The sequence below is a fragment of the Mustela nigripes genome, chromosome 18 (genome assembly GCF_022355385.1).
Source record: "Mustela nigripes isolate SB6536 chromosome 18, MUSNIG.SB6536, whole genome shotgun sequence".
In the NCBI taxonomy this organism is placed as follows: Eukaryota; Metazoa; Chordata; class Mammalia; order Carnivora; family Mustelidae; genus Mustela; species Mustela nigripes.
The window spans coordinates 23294995-23315059 of NC_081574.1; the positions used below are offsets into that span (position 1 = coordinate 23294995).

The 20065-nt window shown below is 41.0% G+C and overlaps 1 protein-coding gene across 5 annotated transcripts in view; it reads right to left on the reverse strand.

The window, feature by feature from the left end:
- The window catches only part of MTUS1 (microtubule associated scaffold protein 1), a 168970-nt gene that overhangs the window by 110766 nt on the left and 38139 nt on the right, over window positions 1–20065 (reverse strand). For all 5 annotated transcript variants that reach the window (XM_059384386.1, XM_059384389.1, XM_059384388.1 and 2 more), the window contains exon 2: window positions 4469–6702. In XM_059384386.1, coding sequence (XP_059240369.1) covers window positions 4469–6556 — 2088 coding nt within the window. In that variant the 5' untranslated portion in view covers window positions 6557–6702. The remainder of the gene's footprint in view (window positions 1–4468; window positions 6703–20065) is intronic.

Here is a 20065-nt window from a genome sequence, read left to right on the forward strand (position 1 = left end):
TTTGTGTGGAACCATAAAAGACACAGAATACCCAAAGCAATCTTGAAGCAAAAACAAAACTGGAGGTATCATAGTTCCAGATTTCAAGTTACATTACAAAGTTGTAGGGATAAAAACAATATGGTACTGGCCAAAAAATACACACGGAGGGCAATAAAATAATGAGCCCAGAAATAAGCCCACAAATACGTAGTCATTAACCTTTAACAAAAGAGGAAAGACTGTTTCACCATACACAAAAGTGAACTTAAAATGGATTAAAGATCTAGATGTGAGACATGAAACCATAAAAAGCCAAGCAGAGGGCACAGGCAGAAAATTCTGACAAAAGCAGTAGCAATATTTTCCAGATAGGTCTCCTAAGGCAAGGGAAATAAAAGCAAAAATAAACCACTGGGTCTACATCAAAATACAAACCTTCTGCACAGCAAAGGAAACAATCAACACAACTAAAAGGCAACCTACAGACTGGGATAAGATATGTGCAAATGACATATCAGATAAAGGGTTAGAATCTAAAATATACCAAGAACTGATACAACTCAACACTCAAAAAAAAAAAAAAAATCCAACTAAAAAATGGGCCGAAGACCTGAACACTCTCCAAAAAAAAATCCAGATAGCCAACACACCCCTGCAAAGATGCTCAATTGCACTCATCATGAGGGAAATGCAAATCAAAACCACAATGAGCTATCACCTCACACCTGTCACAATGGCTAAAATCAAAACACAAGAAATAACAAGTGCTGGCCAGGATGTGGGGAAAAAGGAATGCTCATGCACTGTTGCTGGGAATGCAAACTGGTACAGCCACTCTGGAAACAGCATGGAGGTTCCTCAAAAAAGTTAAAAATGGAACCATCCTATGATCCAGTAACCACACTATTGGATATTTACCCCAAATACAAAAACACTAACTTAAAGAGACAGATGCATCCCTATGTTTACTGCACTATCTGCAATAGCTAAATTAAGGAAGCAGCCCAAGTGTCCATCACCGGATGAAAGGGTCAAGAACAAGTGGCATATATATACCAGGTAATGTGATTCAGCCGTAAGAAGAATGAGATCTTTGCCATTTGCAATGACATAGAGCTAGAGGGTATAATGCTAAGGGAAAAGAAGTCAGTCAGGGTAAGGCAAATACCATATGATTTCACTCATATGTGGAAGTTAAGAAACAAAACAAAGGGAAAAAAAGAGAGAGAGAGAGAGACTGATCCAAAAAGTGACTCTTAACTAGAGAGAACAAACTGACGGTGACCAGAGGGGAGGTGGGTGGGTAGGATGGATGAACTAGGTGGAGGGGGTTAAGAGGGCACCTATCATTAATACTGAGTGATGTACAGAACTGTTCAATCTCTATCCTATACACCTGAAACTAGTATAACATGTGTATTAACTATACTGGAATTAAAATAAAAAACTTAAAGTATTTATAGGGTTACATAAAAAAAAATAAGGCAATATCCTAAGAGAACTACACCAAACTGGCCAGGAAAGGCATGTGATTACATAGAAACTACTAAATCTCCTACCTCTACCACAAAGCTGGCGAAGGCAATCCCTCAGAGAAAACCTTTTAAAAAGTAAAACACATTTTTGTTGAAGATTTACTTCTGTAAGCTGGTCCAATCAGATTTGCTCTGCCTTTCAAGACAACATTCTGCAAAAATGTTGAAAGCCTGTGGTGTATGAAGCAGAAAGGGCCAGGATTCCAGTCAGGGGCCCTTGGTTTGAATCTCTGTTTTCCTGCTTACCAGCTGTGTGTTCTAAGTCGCCCCTCTGAAGCCTTTAAGTGTGGCTAACAACTGACCTGTTGTTCCTGGAAACAGTGAATGAAAATGTATACACTGGGATATTACAGGGAAAACCCTACTGAAATGCATATACACAAAACCTGAGCAGATTGGTCCAGAGCACACACCAAGAAAATATCCATTCCTTCCCTGTGACCACCGCCCCTCTGGCTAACACACGGTCCCCCCAATACAGAACCTCTGTAATAGGGAGCTACGCTCAACTTGTATCAAATTAAAATCAAATTCCTGCCTCCAAGTAAGAACCTTTCAGAAATTTCAGATAAATCCTAACTAAAAAATGGTGAGATAGAAGGCACCTTAAGAATTCAGTAAACTCAAGGGCACCTGGGTAGCTCAGTCAGTTAAATGTCCGATTTTTAATTTTGGCTCCTGTCATGAATGGAGATGGAGCCCTGCGTTGGGCTGTGTGCTCCGCGGGGAATCTTCTTGAGATTCTCTCTCTTCCTCTCCCTATGTCTCTTCCCCCACTCATGTGTGCACATGTTCTCACTCTAAAAATAAATAAATAAATCTTTAAAAAAAAAAAAAAAAAAACAAAAAACAGAATTCCGTAAACTCAAGGCCTATCTTAGCTCCAGACCAACAGGGCACAGTGAAAATGAACGTCCCTCCAAGACTGTCTCATCATGGATCCAGAGCAGATCTGGAACCTTTAGAGACTGCTTAAGTGACCAAGAAATGGGAATCTGAGTCAGCAAGATGCGAATGTTCATGCATCTGTCTCTCTACAATAAGCACAGAGCCTGTGGCCCGTGACAGCTTGCCCTGTCTCTTCCCCCAAGGTATGTGAAAATGGGTACGAGGTGAACCCATGCTGTTGCATTTAAGACATGGGTAAAGAATGAGTTTTGGGTTTTTTTGTTTTTGTTTTTGTTTTTTTTTAATACCATTTGATTAGTGTCTATGCTGAAAACACAGGATTCCTAAGCAAGATTCCAGAAATGAAAAGTGTTTCTTCTCAGGACATCTTGGGTTCCATTTCAACCCCAATGATTCTATTACCTGGCTTCAACAGGAGCCTGAAAAACAGCTATAGGTCCTCCAAGTATAGTACGAAAGCCTAAGATTTACTCAACACACGCAAAGACTTTTAAATTTAAAATTATACAGTCAGTTTGTATTTATGGCAAAGGCTTTTTAGAGAAACGTTATGCTTGTTTTTCTGGCAGTTAGATGTCAATAAACGATGAAAGCCTCCCATAAATCAAGGAGGAATAAATCTATTGTTTTTACATACATCTATAAACACCAAATTAAAAATGTTGATTATAAATACCAGAGGTTATAATTTAATTTGGCAAAACATCAAATTATAAATGATATTAAACAAGTTCCCTATATTTGACTTGAACTTAAAATCAGAGTTTTGAAATTGACAAGGGCATTAGTTCAGACACCATAGTGGGGTATCACTGTTCCCCTCCAAAAGTCAGAGAAGCCAAAACATCTCTAAACTGATGTAGCTCGGGTTTATCCAGTGTTTCCTAGCTTATCTCCTAAAAGGATCTAACAATTGCCTAACACACCCTAAAAACACTTCTAAAATAGCCCTTCAACCCATCACTCCACCTTGCCTGCTTCTTTCCTCTCAGACACGAGCCCTCCACAGAGAACACAGAGGTGTCACATCTGCCTTCCCACCTGGCACCCAACTTCACTGCTGGCACAGAGGACAGAAGCCCAAGGAAACCCTATGTGGGGCCAGAAGGACATGTTAAGTTTCTACTGCAAAATCAGTGCTAAAGACAAGAACAAAGCCCAAGAATGGTCTGACCCACATTTTAAAACTCAGAAAACTAGTTTCTTCATGCTGTTGACAAAAATATATATATATATTTTTTAAAAATTATCTTTAAACTGCATGTGAATTTTTTGCCTCAACGGAACTATATCTAGTCTCCTCCTTCCCCCTAAACACACACATCAAATATGCAACAGGTGCTACAGACAACAGACTGCTTTTACGCTGTACATGAATAAAAGAGGTTTGTTTATTTTAACATTTCAGGAATCAATAGGTTAGGGCTGCACGAGACCTCAGACTTCTTCTAGGTCAACCCTTTCCCCTCTGAATATCAAAGAGTATTTGACCAAATTCACATTAGCTGATCAGAGGCAGAATCTCCAACCGCCCTGTTGACAGGACAGGCTCCACATCCCAGAGCAGCTTTCTCCAGAAGAGACCAGGAGTTATTTTTATGTCGATCCTGTTTACCAGCTCTCCCCAGCCCTGCCACTTCTTGAATGTGGCCCAACACATTGTAAAGTTCCTAAACAAACCTTTCTCTCCCTCTTTTTTTCCCTAAGTGTAAATTATAAGCAGATACTTAACTTCAAATAACTAATTACACCACAATATTAAAGTAACTAGTTCTTTCACCTTATTAAAAGGAACGTTGGTATGCAATACAAAATTCTGTATTTGATTTTTTTCCCCATAGGCAGTTTTCCTATATTGTAAGCAATTAACACTCTAAAGTGTGCAACTTACAAGACAAAGAAATACTGAATAGTAGATTAATACCTGAAAGCAAATTTGCACAGCTAGGTCTGCAATATTATTGACTAATGTGTTAATCAATTGCTAATACATCTCTCAGCTCCCTCCACCATTCCCCGAAGTGAGCAAAAATCTCACTTACCAAGAAAAGAGAACCATATTCAAAGGTCTCATTCAAATTTTCCTTCTTTAGCTCTTGTTTTTCCGTAGGTGTCCCATTTTCTTTTTCACCCTTCTTTTCAGGGCTAATCCTATCCATGCTGGAAGCATATGTTATTTCCAAACACTCTGTGCTTTCCATTTTAACAGGGAGTAGGTCTCTGATCTTCTGGAAGAGGGTCGCCACAGACCCGGTCTCACATGCTGAATTAGAACTTGCTTTGTCAAGGTCTTCCTGATTCGATTTCATGGCAGATGTTGTTCTTGGAACCTTGTGTGAAGCATTTTTAGAATGAGTTGTAACATGCACAGCCTGGCTAGTAATGAGTTTATTAAATTGCTGCTTATGCGTCTTGTTAATTAGGATTTCTGCTTTTGTATCTACATTCAAGTCAGACCTTGGTGTTTTGTTCAAAGCAGTTAACTGTCTTGAGGAAGACCCTGATGAGGCAGGTGATGAGGTACTGGTTAAGGGAGGTCTGGGCGTGACCTTTGATAAAGTGGGGTCTTTGGATGGCAACACCGATCTAGACACAACTTTTGCTTTGACATTCTTGAAGTTTGGTCTTGGGTAACTTATAATTTCGGTTTTTCTAACTTTGCTGCCGAGAGGGGTGTTCATTTTAGTTGTCAATTTTCCTAAATTAGGTTTAGACATGTTCATGGGTGTCCCCTTCAAGTTTGGTAAATTTCTAAGCTCTCGGTGACTCTTCTCCACTTTACTACATTTCTTGGTTGCTTCAGTAGGCGAAATAGAAAAGGTTGCATTTGGAGAATCTAGGACTGGCGTTGACATGCAAACTGGGTTATTTGTGCTAATGACCGTATCATTTGCATCCCAACTCAGTTCAACTGATGAAGCCATCTTTTGTCCTGGTGGGCTACTCAGTATCAATTCAATGGTACGATTTTGGGTTTCTAAATCCTTTTCATTAGAGGCATTTTGTGTGTCTTCAGCCACAGTGACTTCGTGCTCTGGGTTCAGCACTTGGGCTTCGTTTTTATCAAAAGCTGGCACCAGTGATGGGCATTCATCATCTATAAGACAATTGGACACTGTTTCTCTTGGATTTTGGCTCATTTCCTTTTGCCCATATGAGCTCTGTGAATGTGTCTCACTATTTTGTTCATCTTTAGATAAACAAAAGAATTCTTGTAATACAGACTCATTGGGAACGTCCATGCCCTCAGAAACTGGTGTTTGAGCTTGTACCACTTTTTCTGCAGCTAGTCTTTGCTGTGACCCATCTGTGTAGTCACTGGTGACCTGTCCTGAAGAATATGGACACTGAATGCCAGTATCTGGAACAAGAGTATCAGTTTGCATCACCTCAGAAAATGCTGTGTAAGTTGTGTCTTGAGCCTCTGCTACAGTGGCTTGTTGGTTTTCAAAGCTCTCTCCATAATTTGTTTCTCTTATGTGTATGTTAGCAGAATGGGAAGATGTAGGAATGGAACAGGATAAAGATGGGTTTCCACTCCCCATGCCGGTTGGCCTCAGATTTCCAGAGGTATGCAAAGACAGGCTCTTTTCAATGGCATGCTGTGCTATAAAGGTGCAGTTAACATGATCCACAGTCATGTCAAATGTTTGGTTTAGCTCCAAAGCAGTAGGAGAGTCTGCATAGTACAAATCACCATTGCTGGGTTTCCACACGAAAGGCAGAGATGTCTCAGCATTCTGGTCCTGAAATGATTCTAGGGAATGACAACTGTTGGGCAGGTATTTGGGCTCCTCTGTATTTACAATGTGCGCACAAGACTGAAGTGTAGAATCTTCATGGATATCAAATACCTCCTTACCAGTCAACTGACTTGAAGACTTTGGTTGATTAAGTACTTCCACACACTGAGGGGTTAAAGCAAGACTTTCATCAATGTCCACAGCAGAGCTGGTTTCATAATCAACCACCATGTCATCTGGCTTGGCAGGATTCCAATTCACCTTATTAGTTGACGAGTTCTGTATATGTGATTTTTGGTTGTATGCATATGTGTTTTCATTTTTATCTCTGATAAATAAGGACTGAAGTTCATCTTCTGTCTTCTCATCTGAATTATCATCATTCATCCTGAATATTAACTTTAAACCTCTGCCATTTTATTTCTTCTCGAAATCCTTTCAAATGAGAGGAAAGGAAAAACTGTTCATATCCAAAGTTTTAGCACAGTGGAAAGTTTCTAAGATGCTTTGAAGTTGTAATGATTTCTTGTTCCCTGGAAGAAATAAAATGATCAATTCAAGTAAGTATTATTAAAATTAGTAAGTCACTGCTTGATTAATTTCAATCACATTATTTTTACACTGGAACATTCACCCATGGATAGGAGTAAAGATATCCTTAGCTCAAGTATCACCGCCTTTCAAAGATGCTTTTTTATTTGAGGGAATGGGGCAGAAGCCAGAGACAGTGCTAAAACTGCCCCTGTGACTGACTTCACTTCTGAGCTACCCCATCCATATTCCCATTGACTCTAATTTGTCAGACAAGGGAAGGAAACTCAATCTAACAATAGCCTTTCCTTCTTATTGGTTAGCTACTGGTGCTAATTTGCTGAGGACAATTCCAATTTATGCCTGTTGTTCCAACATAATTAGTAATAATGGCTTTTCATTTTCAGAAGGGTCCCAACCTGTTAACCACAACAAATGAGCTGATGATCAATGAAGACTTAGGGAAAAGAGAAATGCCAACACCTTGTTTTCATTCCCTTTCTTAAACATCTCAAAATTGGGGGGGGGGGGAGAAAGTTGACTCCCTAAAAATGTTAAACTGCATGACACCGATTTCTACTCTTAAATACCTACTACAGAGAAATGAAAACATATGCCCACACAAACACTTGTATAAAAGTATGGGATTAATAGAAGCAGTAGTTATAATAACCAAGTAGAAGTTAATGTCAATTAGTTGGTAAGTAATAAAATGTTATATACCCATACAATGGCATAAACAATCCCCAAAAGAAAAAGATGGAATACTGTTACATCTATAAGGTGGATAAAATGTTAGAACTTAAAAATATTACACTAGGGGCTGCCTGGGTAGCTCAGTGGGTTAAAGCCTCTGCCTTTGGCTCTGGTCGTGATCTCAGGGTCCTGGGATAGAGCCCCACATTGGGCTCTCTGCTCCTCGGGAAGCCTGCTTCCCCCTCTCTCTCTCTCTGCCTGTCTCTTTGCCTACTTGTATCTCTGTCTGTCAAATAAATAAATAAAATCTTTAAAAAATATATTACACTAAGTGAAAAAAGCCAGACATGGAAGACTATCTATTATGTATTATATTTTACATGAAATGTCCAGAATAGGCAAATCTATAAAGACAAAGTAGATTAGTGATTCTCTAGAGCTGAGAAAGGGTAAGAGGGAAGGGAAAGAGCCGTGATGGCTAATTAGGATGTTTCTTTTAAAAGTCATGAAGGTGTTCTAAAGATCGTGGTGATGGTTGCACAGTACTGTAAGTAGACTACTGAAAACTACTGAATTATACACTTAAAAAAAAATCATTGAAAACAACCCATGAAAACTTTCAAATTTAGGATTTTTGCAAATAACTGGAAGTTGATTATGCTTTCAGTCAAATTGAAGTGCTTAAAAAGGGGCCAGTGCTCAAGAGAGGATGGCAAATAAGTCATAGAAATATATGGTCACTTGGATTAGATTTCTAATCCTGGTATTAAAAGTCAATCAGAGGTCACTGTTCTGTCCTAAAGAAGTAGAACATACAAGCAGCGGCTCTTTCTGCCCACGGTTCTGTCCCTGTGCTTTAATAAACCACCATTTTGCACCCCAAAAAGAAAAAAGCGATAAAACATACGTGAGGGGGGAAAATGGCAACCTGTAACCTCTAAGTTTGTGACTAAAGAAATATCTTTTTTCCATTTTGTAATCCCTTCTCTGTAATCAGACTTCAGTGACCTAAATACAACCAGGGGAGTAGAAACCAGGGAAGAACTGAGAGGATCTGTATCTTCATGAACAGTGCTCTGTGTGTTTCTGGCCACGCATCCTGAAACCAGCCTTCACTGGGGGGAGAAAGAAAGGTTGCAATGTTCAGCTTGACAGCATGCATGTGTGCTATAAACACACACACACACACACACACACACACACACACACACGCACACACTCAAAAGGAGACTGAATCCTAAAACAAAGGCCGTATGATTTATATACTGATGGGAAGTATCAATTACTTACATTAGTTTTTGGTGTTTTTTTTTTTTTTAAAGGTTTTATTTGACAGAGAGGGGGTGGGGAGCCTGACTTGGGCTTCATCCCAGGACTTTGGGGCTCAGGACCAACTGAACCACCCAAGCACCCCTTCCACCATAGTTCTTAAGTCAATAAACAAATCACTGAAGTAATAAGTCGTGTGGCTACCACCTTAATAGAAGTTTTACGAGGACACTAATTTTTTTTTTTTTTAAATCCTGGGGTGTAAAATATGTTCAAACTGAATATTTAAATCAAGAAGTACATTTATTCTTTTTTTTAGACTTATGTGTGTGGAATATAATTTCAAAAAGCAGTAAACATGTTATACCTTGTCTGTTTTCATGAAAGTCAATATTCATTTAAGAGATTCTGGTATTAAAAAATATGAGCACTGTAAACAGAAGCTTTTAATGGAAATCATAGAAGTCATTTGTCTACATAAACACAGTCATTAGATTCAATTAAGGAGTTTTACTACCTAAGCTCCTTCTTCCAAAGTACATAAAATATTATTAAAAAAAAACTTTGATAAAAATGGAATAAATGGTTCATATGTTAAGGAATTTCAAATTATTTTTAAAATAAATGAATAAAATCTTTAAAATAAATAAAATAAATGAATAGAATATAAATATTTAATGGGATACAGACATTTTATATTTAGATGGGGTTTTTTTTAATAGTTTTCTCCTTCAGGGCGCCTGGGTGGCTCAGTGGGTTAAGCCGCTGCCTTCGGCTCAGGTCATGATCTCAGGGTCCTGGGATCGAGTCCCACATCGGGCTCTCTGCTCAGCGGGGAGCCTGCTTCCTCCTCTCTCTCTCTCTCTGCCTGCTTGAGATCTCTCTCTTTGTAAAAAAAAAAAAAAAAATTTAAAAAAAAAAAAAAAAAAAAATAGTTTTCTCCTTCATAAATAACACTCAACATTTTTGCAATCTTGGACTACCTGTGATTATTTCCTTTGGAAAAAGTTCCTAGAAATATAAGCATTGCCAAGCCAAAGAAATGATATTTTAGGCTCTAGATCTAGTTTGCTAAATTGTTAGGTAAAAGGAGAGGGGGAGGAACATATGTTTTTTTCATAATAAATACTTATTTATTATGCATAATAAATATATGACCCGAGTTTTACTTTTAAAGTTCATGTATTTTATTTTATTCAGCATTTTCCTCCAAGTATTTTTCCAAGTCATTATAGTATGAAAACATTTCTAATGGTTGTGAAACTCCAAAGCTTAAATGTTTTAGATTTATAAGTCAGTAATTATGAAGAGTAATGAAAATGTAAAGAACTGATTAACTATTCCAACTTTCATATGACTGTTTAGTATACTTGGGTTTATGATTTTTTTTTTAAGATTTTATTTATTTGACAGTGAGAGAGATCACAAGTAGGCAGAGAGGCAGGCAGAGAGAGAAGGGGAAGCAGGCTTCCTGCTGAGCAGAGAGCCCAACGTGGAGCTCTATCCCAGGACCCTGAGATCATGACCAGAGCCAAAGGCAAAGGCTTAACCCACTGAGCCGCCCAGGTGCCCTGGGTTTATGATTTTTAATTCACAAAAACCAACCAAATCAGGTGAGAAAAGCTATCCAAAACAAACAAACAAAAAAATTCTCCCCTCCCCAAATGCATTGAGAAGGAATACTTCAGGACAGTTTTCATAGGAAATAAATTTACAGAAGTGTTTTCTACGTCAGTAGCTAAGAGTAAAGAATTTGTGGTACAAAGACTGGATACAAAAAACAAGATTATCAGCTCCAGAAATAGTTGGAAGATCAACATTCACCAAAGAAAACAACAGTTTCAACATATCTTTATGAAGATAAAGGTATGGTCAGGAAAAGGTTGACCAGGATTCCCTCAGGAATTTTGTCAACAAAGTTTAAAGTCAGTCATTTTGTCTGATGGCCAATTTCATTCCTTTCCCACTTAAAGAATAGTTTCTCAGTTTCTACTACATGCTGGACTCATTCTTTGATAAGTTCACCTGACCCATTAAGTAATGTCTTTGTATTTCTATAATTGCAATGTCATTTGTGACACCTTCAAAGTTACTATTTGGGCAATGCTCTTTTATTAAAGCCAATCAAAAGTTAAAAAGAAAATAAAGGCAGAAAGGTTGGGATAAATTATTGTCACCTGAACAGTTAACTTCTCAACTTGTCCTTCAACAGCATTATCTACCAGAACAAAGTAGAATGATCAAGTTTCCTATTTAAGAATGCTATCTGGGAAAATAAAGAGATCTTTTTCAGAGAAAATTCTGGATGAGAGACAAATTCTCTGCTTACTAAGATTTGAGAATATGATAGAATGGCTCCTCTTGAATAGAAAGGTTACCAAAATTATACATTTTTATAGTGATTTTTAAGGTTAAAAATTAATCTGTACCAAAAGAAATGGCCATTGAAAAGAACTGGTAGTCTAAGATTTGAGCTATTTCAACAATTTTGAAATATTAGATTACTTTCTAAATCTTAGCTTAAGAAGAATGATTGTTTATTCTCCAAAGGCTGAAATTCCACCAGTTATTACATTGAACAGATATACCTAAAAAGATAAATTATATAAATTTTTAGGATATAATTGAATTAACTGTCATTAATACTAGAAAATATTTTTTTATATATTTTGTTTATTTATCAGATAGAGAGTGAGAGTGAGCGAGCACAAGCAAGGGAGCAGCAGGCAGAGGGAGAAGCAGGCTGCCCACTGAGCAGGGAGCCTGATGTGGGACTTGATCCCAGGACCCTGGGATCACGACCCGAGCCAAAGGCAGACACTTAAATGACTGAGCCACCCAGGCATCCCACTACTAGAAAATATTTTAAAGATCTAATTCAAACACCCTCATCTTATAAGTGAGAAAACCAACGGTAAGACATTACCTACATGACTTAGCCAAATTGGTCACTAGAACATTACTACTAGATTATACAATAGTTGTGTGCCTTATTCACCTACTGAACTATAAACTCAGTAGAGGGCTATTTATACATCAGTAGGTATCTTCTACATCCTCCTTTTACTGTAATGCCCAACCTGGTAATTTGAACTTAATACAGATAAACTTGCTACCTCATATGGGAATTATGAAATAAAGGTTTCCAGAAGTCACATGTGAAAACAGTTTCAGTACTTTATAGCCATAAAAAACTTAAATTTTACTCCTTATCTGTGTCTACATATGGCAAGCCATTCATAAGATTTGAATACAAACACAGCTAAAATTTGAGGCTTTCAAATCATAGAATCATATCAGTTCTTCTTAAAGTTCTTATGAAATCAGAAATCATAGCACTAAAGCTCTCTAGGCTTCAAAACCCAGTATACCTGGTCTTGAACTTATTTTAGAACAGAAAAGAAGACAGGCGTAGAATATCTGAGCTATCAACTTTATTCTGAAGTGAAAAATAAAGTTGAACAAAAAATAATCACCATGTGTTACTGACATCTTCAAAAAACTCTCCCTTCTGTTCAAACTATTCAAGGTACTAAAAGTTTTACCCCTGAGCCTCATGATAGTACCACTCTCCACAGTTTAAGTTTGAACTCTTAAATTAGCTCCTACAACCTACCTTTTGACAAACTCAACCTCCTCCAGCAGCGTTTAATAAAGCAGATCTTATCCCTGAGAACCCAGAACAAGCATACCAAGCAGTCAGTTTCCTAAGCGTGTAAGGATTTCCCATGAAGCCAGTTAAACAAGAGGAGAGCCAGCACGGGCGTAATGGATTTTAGAATGAAGGCTATGGGGGTACCACCACAGAGTTGGGCGTTACATACAACTGGACCTTTCAAGGAAAAAATGCAGATCCATTCAGGAGGTCTGATTTGGGGCTTGAGATCCTGCATTTCTCTCCCTCTCCTTGGTAATGCTGAAGCTCTCAGTCCACAGACCACCCTTGGGGCCACAAAAACATAACCAGAGAGCTTCGAGAAAAGAATACCAGTTGAGTCAAGACGATCAATAAAATTCACAGACCACCCAGCCTGCTACCTCCACATCCAACTGTAAAACTTGTTATCCTAACTGGGGATAGACTTTCCTTACCTCTGAAAGCTAATGTAGGCTTTGTCCTTCTTCTCTAAGGGGGAATATTGCCATCTACCAAAAATTGGGCAGTTTTACTGTCATGGAGAAGGTTGCTTCTACATCCACATGTGGAGAGAGTTCATTTAGTGTAATGTTCCTGCCCTCTTCTGTCCTTTTGCTCACTCCACCCAGGAGAAATAAAGTGCTTAATGGATTCTGGGAAGAACTAGCTGAGCAAGGACTGGGGTGAGGTAAGTGGCATCCACCTCTGGCACTGAACTGAAGATGATCAGTAACAGTGCTCCTTTGAGCCATTCTGGAGCCGGAGGCAAAGGGAAAAGTCAGGAATACCAGCCCTATCTTGTAAGTTGTTTTAAATACGTGTGTGTGTGTGTGTGTGTGTGTGTGTGTGTGTGTGTGTGTATAATTATGGATAAGATTCTCTAATTAGAGAATCTGCAATTATAATTCATCTACAATTTCATCCATAATATTATCTTACTGCCTTCCTCTTTCTCTTATTCCTCAATGGCTCATAACCAAAAAGAAGATAAAGGCATGAATACTCCTCACACAGCTTCACAGCCAATCCTGAGCAGATGCTGACCCCAGCCCGGGAGCACAGCCCCAGAGGCCAGAGCCCTGGTGAGCCAGGCGTTTACTCCTCAGGTGTGGGATCACACGGGAGGGCCACGGAATCATCCAGAAAGAACTGCAGTGGCTGCAGCAACCCCAGGCAGCATATGGGATTTGGGGCAGTAGCTTTTCACAAACCATTTTAGGAGAGAGAATAGATTTCAACAACCAGTTCAGTCACTCCCAATCGCACTCCTGAAAAGGGTGTGTGTGTGTGTGTAAGAGCTTTTATTTATTTGAGACAGAGAGTGACAGTGAGTGAGCAAACGGGCACAGATGTGGAGGGGCCAAACGGGCACAGATGTGGAGGGGCGGGGAGGCCGAGGGAGAGGGAGAAGCAGACCCCCTGATGAGCAGGGAGGCCCACACAGGGCTCCATCGCAGGACCCTGAGATCACGACCTGGGCCGAAGTCAGACGATTGACTGACTAAGACATACAGGCGCCCTTAAAAGGAGTTATTCTTTATCGTTCCCTCTCAAAACTGTAATTCTATTATACGAAGCAATAAAGCATAAGAAATCAACAAGCAGTAATGTTTGCAGCAGCAAAACACTCGCAGAGTAAACTGAGCTTCTGCTGTGAGCAAGGTAGCTGGCACTTTGGTTCAAAGCACAGGTCAGAGTTTTTGTTTGTTTTTGTTTTTTTAATTAAATTAATTTGTTTATTTTCAGAAAAACAGTATTCATTATTTTTGCACCACACCCAGTGCTCCATGCAATCCGTGTCCTCTCTAATACCCACCACCTGGTACCCCGACCTCCCACCCCCCCTCCACTTCAAACCCCTCAGTTGTTTTTCAGAGTCCATGGTCTCTCATGATTCACCTCCCCTTCCAATTGACCCCAACTCCCTTCTCCTCTCTAACACCCTTTGTCCTCCATGCTATTTGTTATGCTCCACAAATAAGTGAAACCATATGACAATTGACTCTCTCTGCTTGACTTATTTCACTCAGCATAATCTCTTCCAGTCCGGTCCATGTTGCTACAAAAGTTGGGTATTCATCCTTTAGGTCAGAGTTTTTTACACGCTGGTGGTTTGAATCCTCTATCCTACAATCAGCTCACTTTTTCAGTGAGGATGAGGGTTTTAAGCAGGATGCATGCGGCAAGAAACTTTAAGCTTGGGACCATATATGCATTTGATCTGAGTTGGAAACCCTAGCTCATGGCAACTCTGTCCCTCAGTTAAGTGGCTGGTTCCATGGAAGGAACCAAGCTCGTAACTGGAAGAAAACAAGGCCAGCACTGCACATCTAAAAGAAAGCTCTGTGGGCCTTGGCACAAGCACAGGCTTTCAGCAGGCAGCTTTTTCTGCACAGGCCACACGGATATACCTTGAACTACCCCTGGCAGGTGGGGACAGAGAGCAGAAGATTCACAGGAGCCCAGCAAGACAGCAGAGACAGTCACACTTCAGGCAACAACGTCTTCACAGGTCCTTGAGGACAACAGTATTTATGGTGGTTAACAGTATTTATGGCTTTGAAATGGCAAAGCAGATTTGTGTGCCCTACAGCAAACTAGAATGTTCCCAGCTTTCAATTGTTAATAATAGGTCTGATAGGCCCTAGACTAGGGAGTCACCCAAATTCTACTCTGTACTGGAGGACAAGAAGGTAGTGGTGAGTGGGAGAAGCTGGAATCCATGTGGTCTTTCCAAGGACTCGAGAGTTGCCCCCCCACACACACACAATCACATCCCAATACAACAAAGTGTCCCCAAGAAGCTCTTGATTGATTGTTCAATATTAGAGCTCAATCTTCCTCAGGAGTCAGGTGTCTTGGATATAAGTACATCCAGAGCAAGAGGCAGGAGAAGTGGCTCTTGGGGCAGAAACCTGAAAAGGGCCGCTCGTCCCAGAGTGAAAGGTGTGGACCAGGCAGGAGCCCACGTGGCGTAGCATGGGGATCTTCAGGAACACCATGCACTCTATTCTAAGAATGTACTTTTTCCCTGCATTACTACTTCAGGATTAGGAGATTGGGTTGTTAACAAAATGTGGTTTGCGGTTAAAGGAAAGGGTAAAAGACTGTTGTGTCCTCTTCACACACGGGCAGCTGAGAACTAGCACTACCTCAGAGACCGCCCAAAGACAGCCCTTCCCGTGAAGCCGCCTGGACGACAGCTTCCAGAACAACAGACCACCGCCCAGGCTTCAAGAATACTTCAGCCTGATAGGACCTGCTAAGATAGGCTTATTGGAATTTGATTCTATTCTTGCCTCGAGGTCTCCAGAAAGGCCACTCAAGGAAGGCAGGCAGGACTGGGGGCGGGGGTTGTGCACCAAAATCTCCCCAGCGATTAGAAGAGTACCCAGGGTGGGTTTTCAATTAGCATTTGTGGAATTAATGAATATATGAAAGGGCCGAGAAAATTTTAGTTTGAATTTTTTTTTTTTTAAGGACAGTGCAGAATGAGTGAGAGAATGAACACACAAGCAGGGGGGAGGGGCTGAGGGAGAGGGAGACGCTGACTCCCCACTGAGCAGGGAGCCCTACTCAGGGCTTGGGGCTCCATCCCAGGACCCTGAGAGGACAACCTGAGCCAAAGGCAAACGCTTAACCAACTGAGCCATCCAGCCTCCCTATTTTGAACTTGTAACTCCTTTGAATTTTAACGTATTTGGATTTGAACTTGCAAAGTTAGATAATCCTACAACTAAACTTCTACCATCACATTCCCAGGGAAAAATTATGTTCAAACTTAGGCACCACTATGTTCCCGGCACCTTAACGTTGTCATCGGATTTCACTCCACACCCCGAAAAAGCTATGCAAGACAACATGCCTGTACACCATCTGAGATTGGAAAGAGGAAAGCAAACTGAAGCCCTGGGCACAGAGTGGCCTTGGAAGTGAGGTCATTAACTGCCAGAGCCTTCGATATCTCCCCTGCGCATGGCAAGTGTGAGACACGTACCCAAAGAGACAGTGGTTTCACTGGGAAGCAACCTCTTGACTGGGAAGCACTGGTTAACCACGGGTTAACTTGCAAGTAGGAGGTGTTGAGAGAACCAGAAGTAGGGACACTGCAGGTGAAGAATTCTTCCCAGATGCTTGATGCTTCTTTTAAATGGGGGGGGGGGGGGTTCAGTATATCCATCAGACCTTCCATTGGACCTTCCATCGGACCTTCCATTGGACCTTCTCATCCCGCCCGAAGTACAGTCATGTATCAGACTCGAAAATTTGAGGAGGATAAGCAGAGCAAGGGTGGCTGAGCTCCCCCCACTGTCTTGTTGGGGCAGAGTCAGCCCATGAGGACTATGGGGGCACAGGAGCACTTTGTACCTCGAAGAGCAGCCCTGTGGTAACTGGGGGGACCAAATTCTGGGGTGTGCTGCTAGCCAGCTCCTTGATCACTCACACTAAGCTATCACCACCCAAATAGCCTTCAACAGAGATGACCAGCTTGTTCCAAGGCCAGATCCCCTACTCTGTCCTATTTCTCTATTGAGCCAGAACCTAGATGAGAAGAGGGGTGTTATTTATTGGGCAGGTCAGTGGTTTTACATAGTTTTGTTTATTTTTCTTTAATTCTTATCTTAAGTTTATGACTTCTTTTTTTTATTTTGGTAAAATAAGCACAAGATTATTTTTAATTGTACTTAATGCTATCTAGTGGTACATTAGCAATACTGTGAAATCACTATCCATCTCCAGAATTTTTCAAGTGAAACTCTGCACCCATTAAACAATAACCTCCCCTTCTCTCATCCTACCCACCACCATTCTACCGTTGTCTCTATGCACTTGACTACTCCAGGTACCTCTTCAGAGGAATCATACAATATTTTGTTCCTTTGTGACCATCTCCTCTCACTCAACATAAGGTTCACCCATGATGTAGCAGGTGTATTTCATTCCATTTTAAGGCTGAATAACATTTCATCATGTGTATGCCACACTATTTATCCATTTATGCTGTGATGGGTACTTCTATTACTTCCACCTTTTGGCTGTCATGAGGAAAGTTGCTATGAACATGTGTGGGTGGCTATCTCCAAAACCCTGCTCACAATTCTTCTGAGTATATACCCAAAGTGGAATTACTAGATTACATGGTAATTCTGTGTTTAATTTTTTAAGGAATCACAACTGTTTTCCACAGCATCTGACCACTGTATCCCCACCAGCCATGCAGACTTCTATTTGTATCGACGCTTTTTTCTGTTGTTGTTGTTGTTTTTTAATATAACAACCACCCAAATGTTTGTGAGGTGCTATCTGCTGGTGGTTTTGATTGACATTTGCTTAAGGGTTCCCGATACAGAGTTATCTTTTCAGGTACTTAATTGTCATCACCTTACCTTCTTTAGAGAAAGATCTATTCAAGTCCTTTGCCCATTTTTGAATTAACCTTTTTGGTATTGTTACTGAGTTAGTCCACTCTGTAAAAATCATGATTTAGGAGATGATTTCCCTCCTCTCTGGGCAGCATGATGGACCTAAAATAGTACACTGGAGCAGAGATATTTTTCAATTCCTGTTTTGGAGTGAACTGTTTCTCCCAGAAAGATATGTTGACATCCAACCCCAGCACTTATGAATGTCAACTTTTTGGAAAAAAAGAGCTTCACTGATGTAATCAAGTTAAGATAAGGTCATCAGGGTGGGCCCTCGTCCAGTATGACTCTAGTCCTGATAGAAAGAGAGGAAACGGAATAAAATAGCCAGAAGATAGGGACACACCCGGAAGATGACCTCGTGAAGGTAGGGCAGAGACTGGGATCAGGCTGACCAGCCAGTGAACAAGCAGAGTTACCCAGAGCAAAGATGAGAGTAGGAGCGCCTGGGTGGCTCAGTCGGTTAAGCGGTTAAGCCTTCAGCTCAGGTCATGATCTCTGGGTCAGGCTGCCTGCTCAGCAGGGAGTCCGCTTGTCCTTCTCCCTCTGCCTGCACATTCTCCGTCTCAAGCTCTTTCTCACTCTCCCTCCATCTCCTGCGCTCTCTCGTGCTCTCTCTCTTCCACTCTGTCTCGTGATCTCTCGCTCTATCTTGTGCCCTCTGTCTTGTGCACGCTCTCTCTCTCTCATGCTCTCTCCCAAATAAATAAAATCTTTAAAAAAGAAAGAGCAAGGAAGAGGCAAAGCAGCATCCTCTGCTAAAAGTTTCAGAAGAGTACGACCTGTTGACACCTTGATCTTGGACTTCCAGTTTTCAGAACTGTTAGAATAGATCTCTGTTGTTTGAGGCCACCCATTTCATGGTGCTTTGTTACAAACTAGCACAACTCCCTTCATGGAAAATCAGTGCATTGTTCAAGTCCTTTTATGAATTGGTTGTTTAGAATTCAGAACACAGTTTCTATTATTTAAAAAAAATACACTTAAACAATTGTTTGGATCCCAGAGAGCCTATACATACATTTTAACCCATAATGGAACATAACTATTGCCCCAGCAGAGTACTATTTCCCCCAGCATTATGGGAACTCTAACCAGCACCATACATGAGGCCAGAAACCATGTCTCCCTGGTTGCAGCCACGGGCCCTGGTCAATCCCCTCTCCTCAAATGGGCTGAATGGAGATGGTCGTCCCTCTACCTGCCCCCTCTCAGTCATTTCTTGCTCTGGGTTGCCCAGTTGGTGAGAGGATCTCCATCCCTGCTCCCTCACCCACACCTGCATCTGAGCTGTATAGGTAGTGACAAGAGAGATTAGATTCCCTCCAGATTCCCGCCCGCTCTCTCACCACTTGTAAAGACCGCAAAAGTTTAAAAAGTCTTTCACTTCAAAGATCAACATCAGTGGGGGGAAAAAAAAAATGAGGTGAAAATCTGGCATAAATTCCTAAGTATCTCTACCTTGGGAGATGCCTACATTGAGTAGCAACTCATAGCTCCAATGCTTAGCACTATTAGAAATTAGTAGAAAGATTTACCTTCTTTATTATAAATAGAATGCTAGTTTGGATCCTTAAATGCTAGGGAGGTGAAGATCTCAAAGCATGAACACTAGCCCTCTTCCCCTCCAGGACAGGTGCAGTGCAAAACCCACCAGGAACTTGAGCAGTTTAATTCAAATGCCCAGGGGTCTTGGCTGGGAGCCCTGCTCATATCCACGGTCAGCTGGAGAGTCTGGCTGATGGAGTCTTCACTTCAACAAAAACTTCCACCATCTCCACACGCTGGGAAAGGACCAGCGCCAAGGGCCCACTCACTCAAAGCCCCTGCCAAGCAGAGACACACATGACTCACGCTCACCATTCACCACAGCACGCCCCAGGACAACAGTCAATCTCAGCAAGGTTGGGAAGTGCCATCTTATGGCTTGCCCAGTAGTGGCAGAACTGGAAATATTTGTGCCAAGGATTAAGAATTTATTTCCAATTTATTTGTGCCAAGGTTTAAGAATTTATTTCCACTACAGGTGGGAAAATCAGTAATGGGCAATCTCACTAGAATGAAGTCAGGAGTTTTGGTAGGGGGAGATGGCCTGCCCCACTACCACAGACACTACAGGAAGGGGCGTACTTGACCTTGCATGGGTGTACTGCTCTACTACGTCAGCCAGAGGAAGAGTGGCCTTCCCCATTCCCAGGGCAACAAGTCAGCCAAGGTGAAGCCACCACACTTTGAATGCCCAGTTTCCTCCAGTGGACTTGCAGTCATATCTTAACAGCCTTTCCAATGGACCCCTTTTCTCCTTAAGAAAGTGTGCCTCTCTTCTTTGTTTCCTGGACT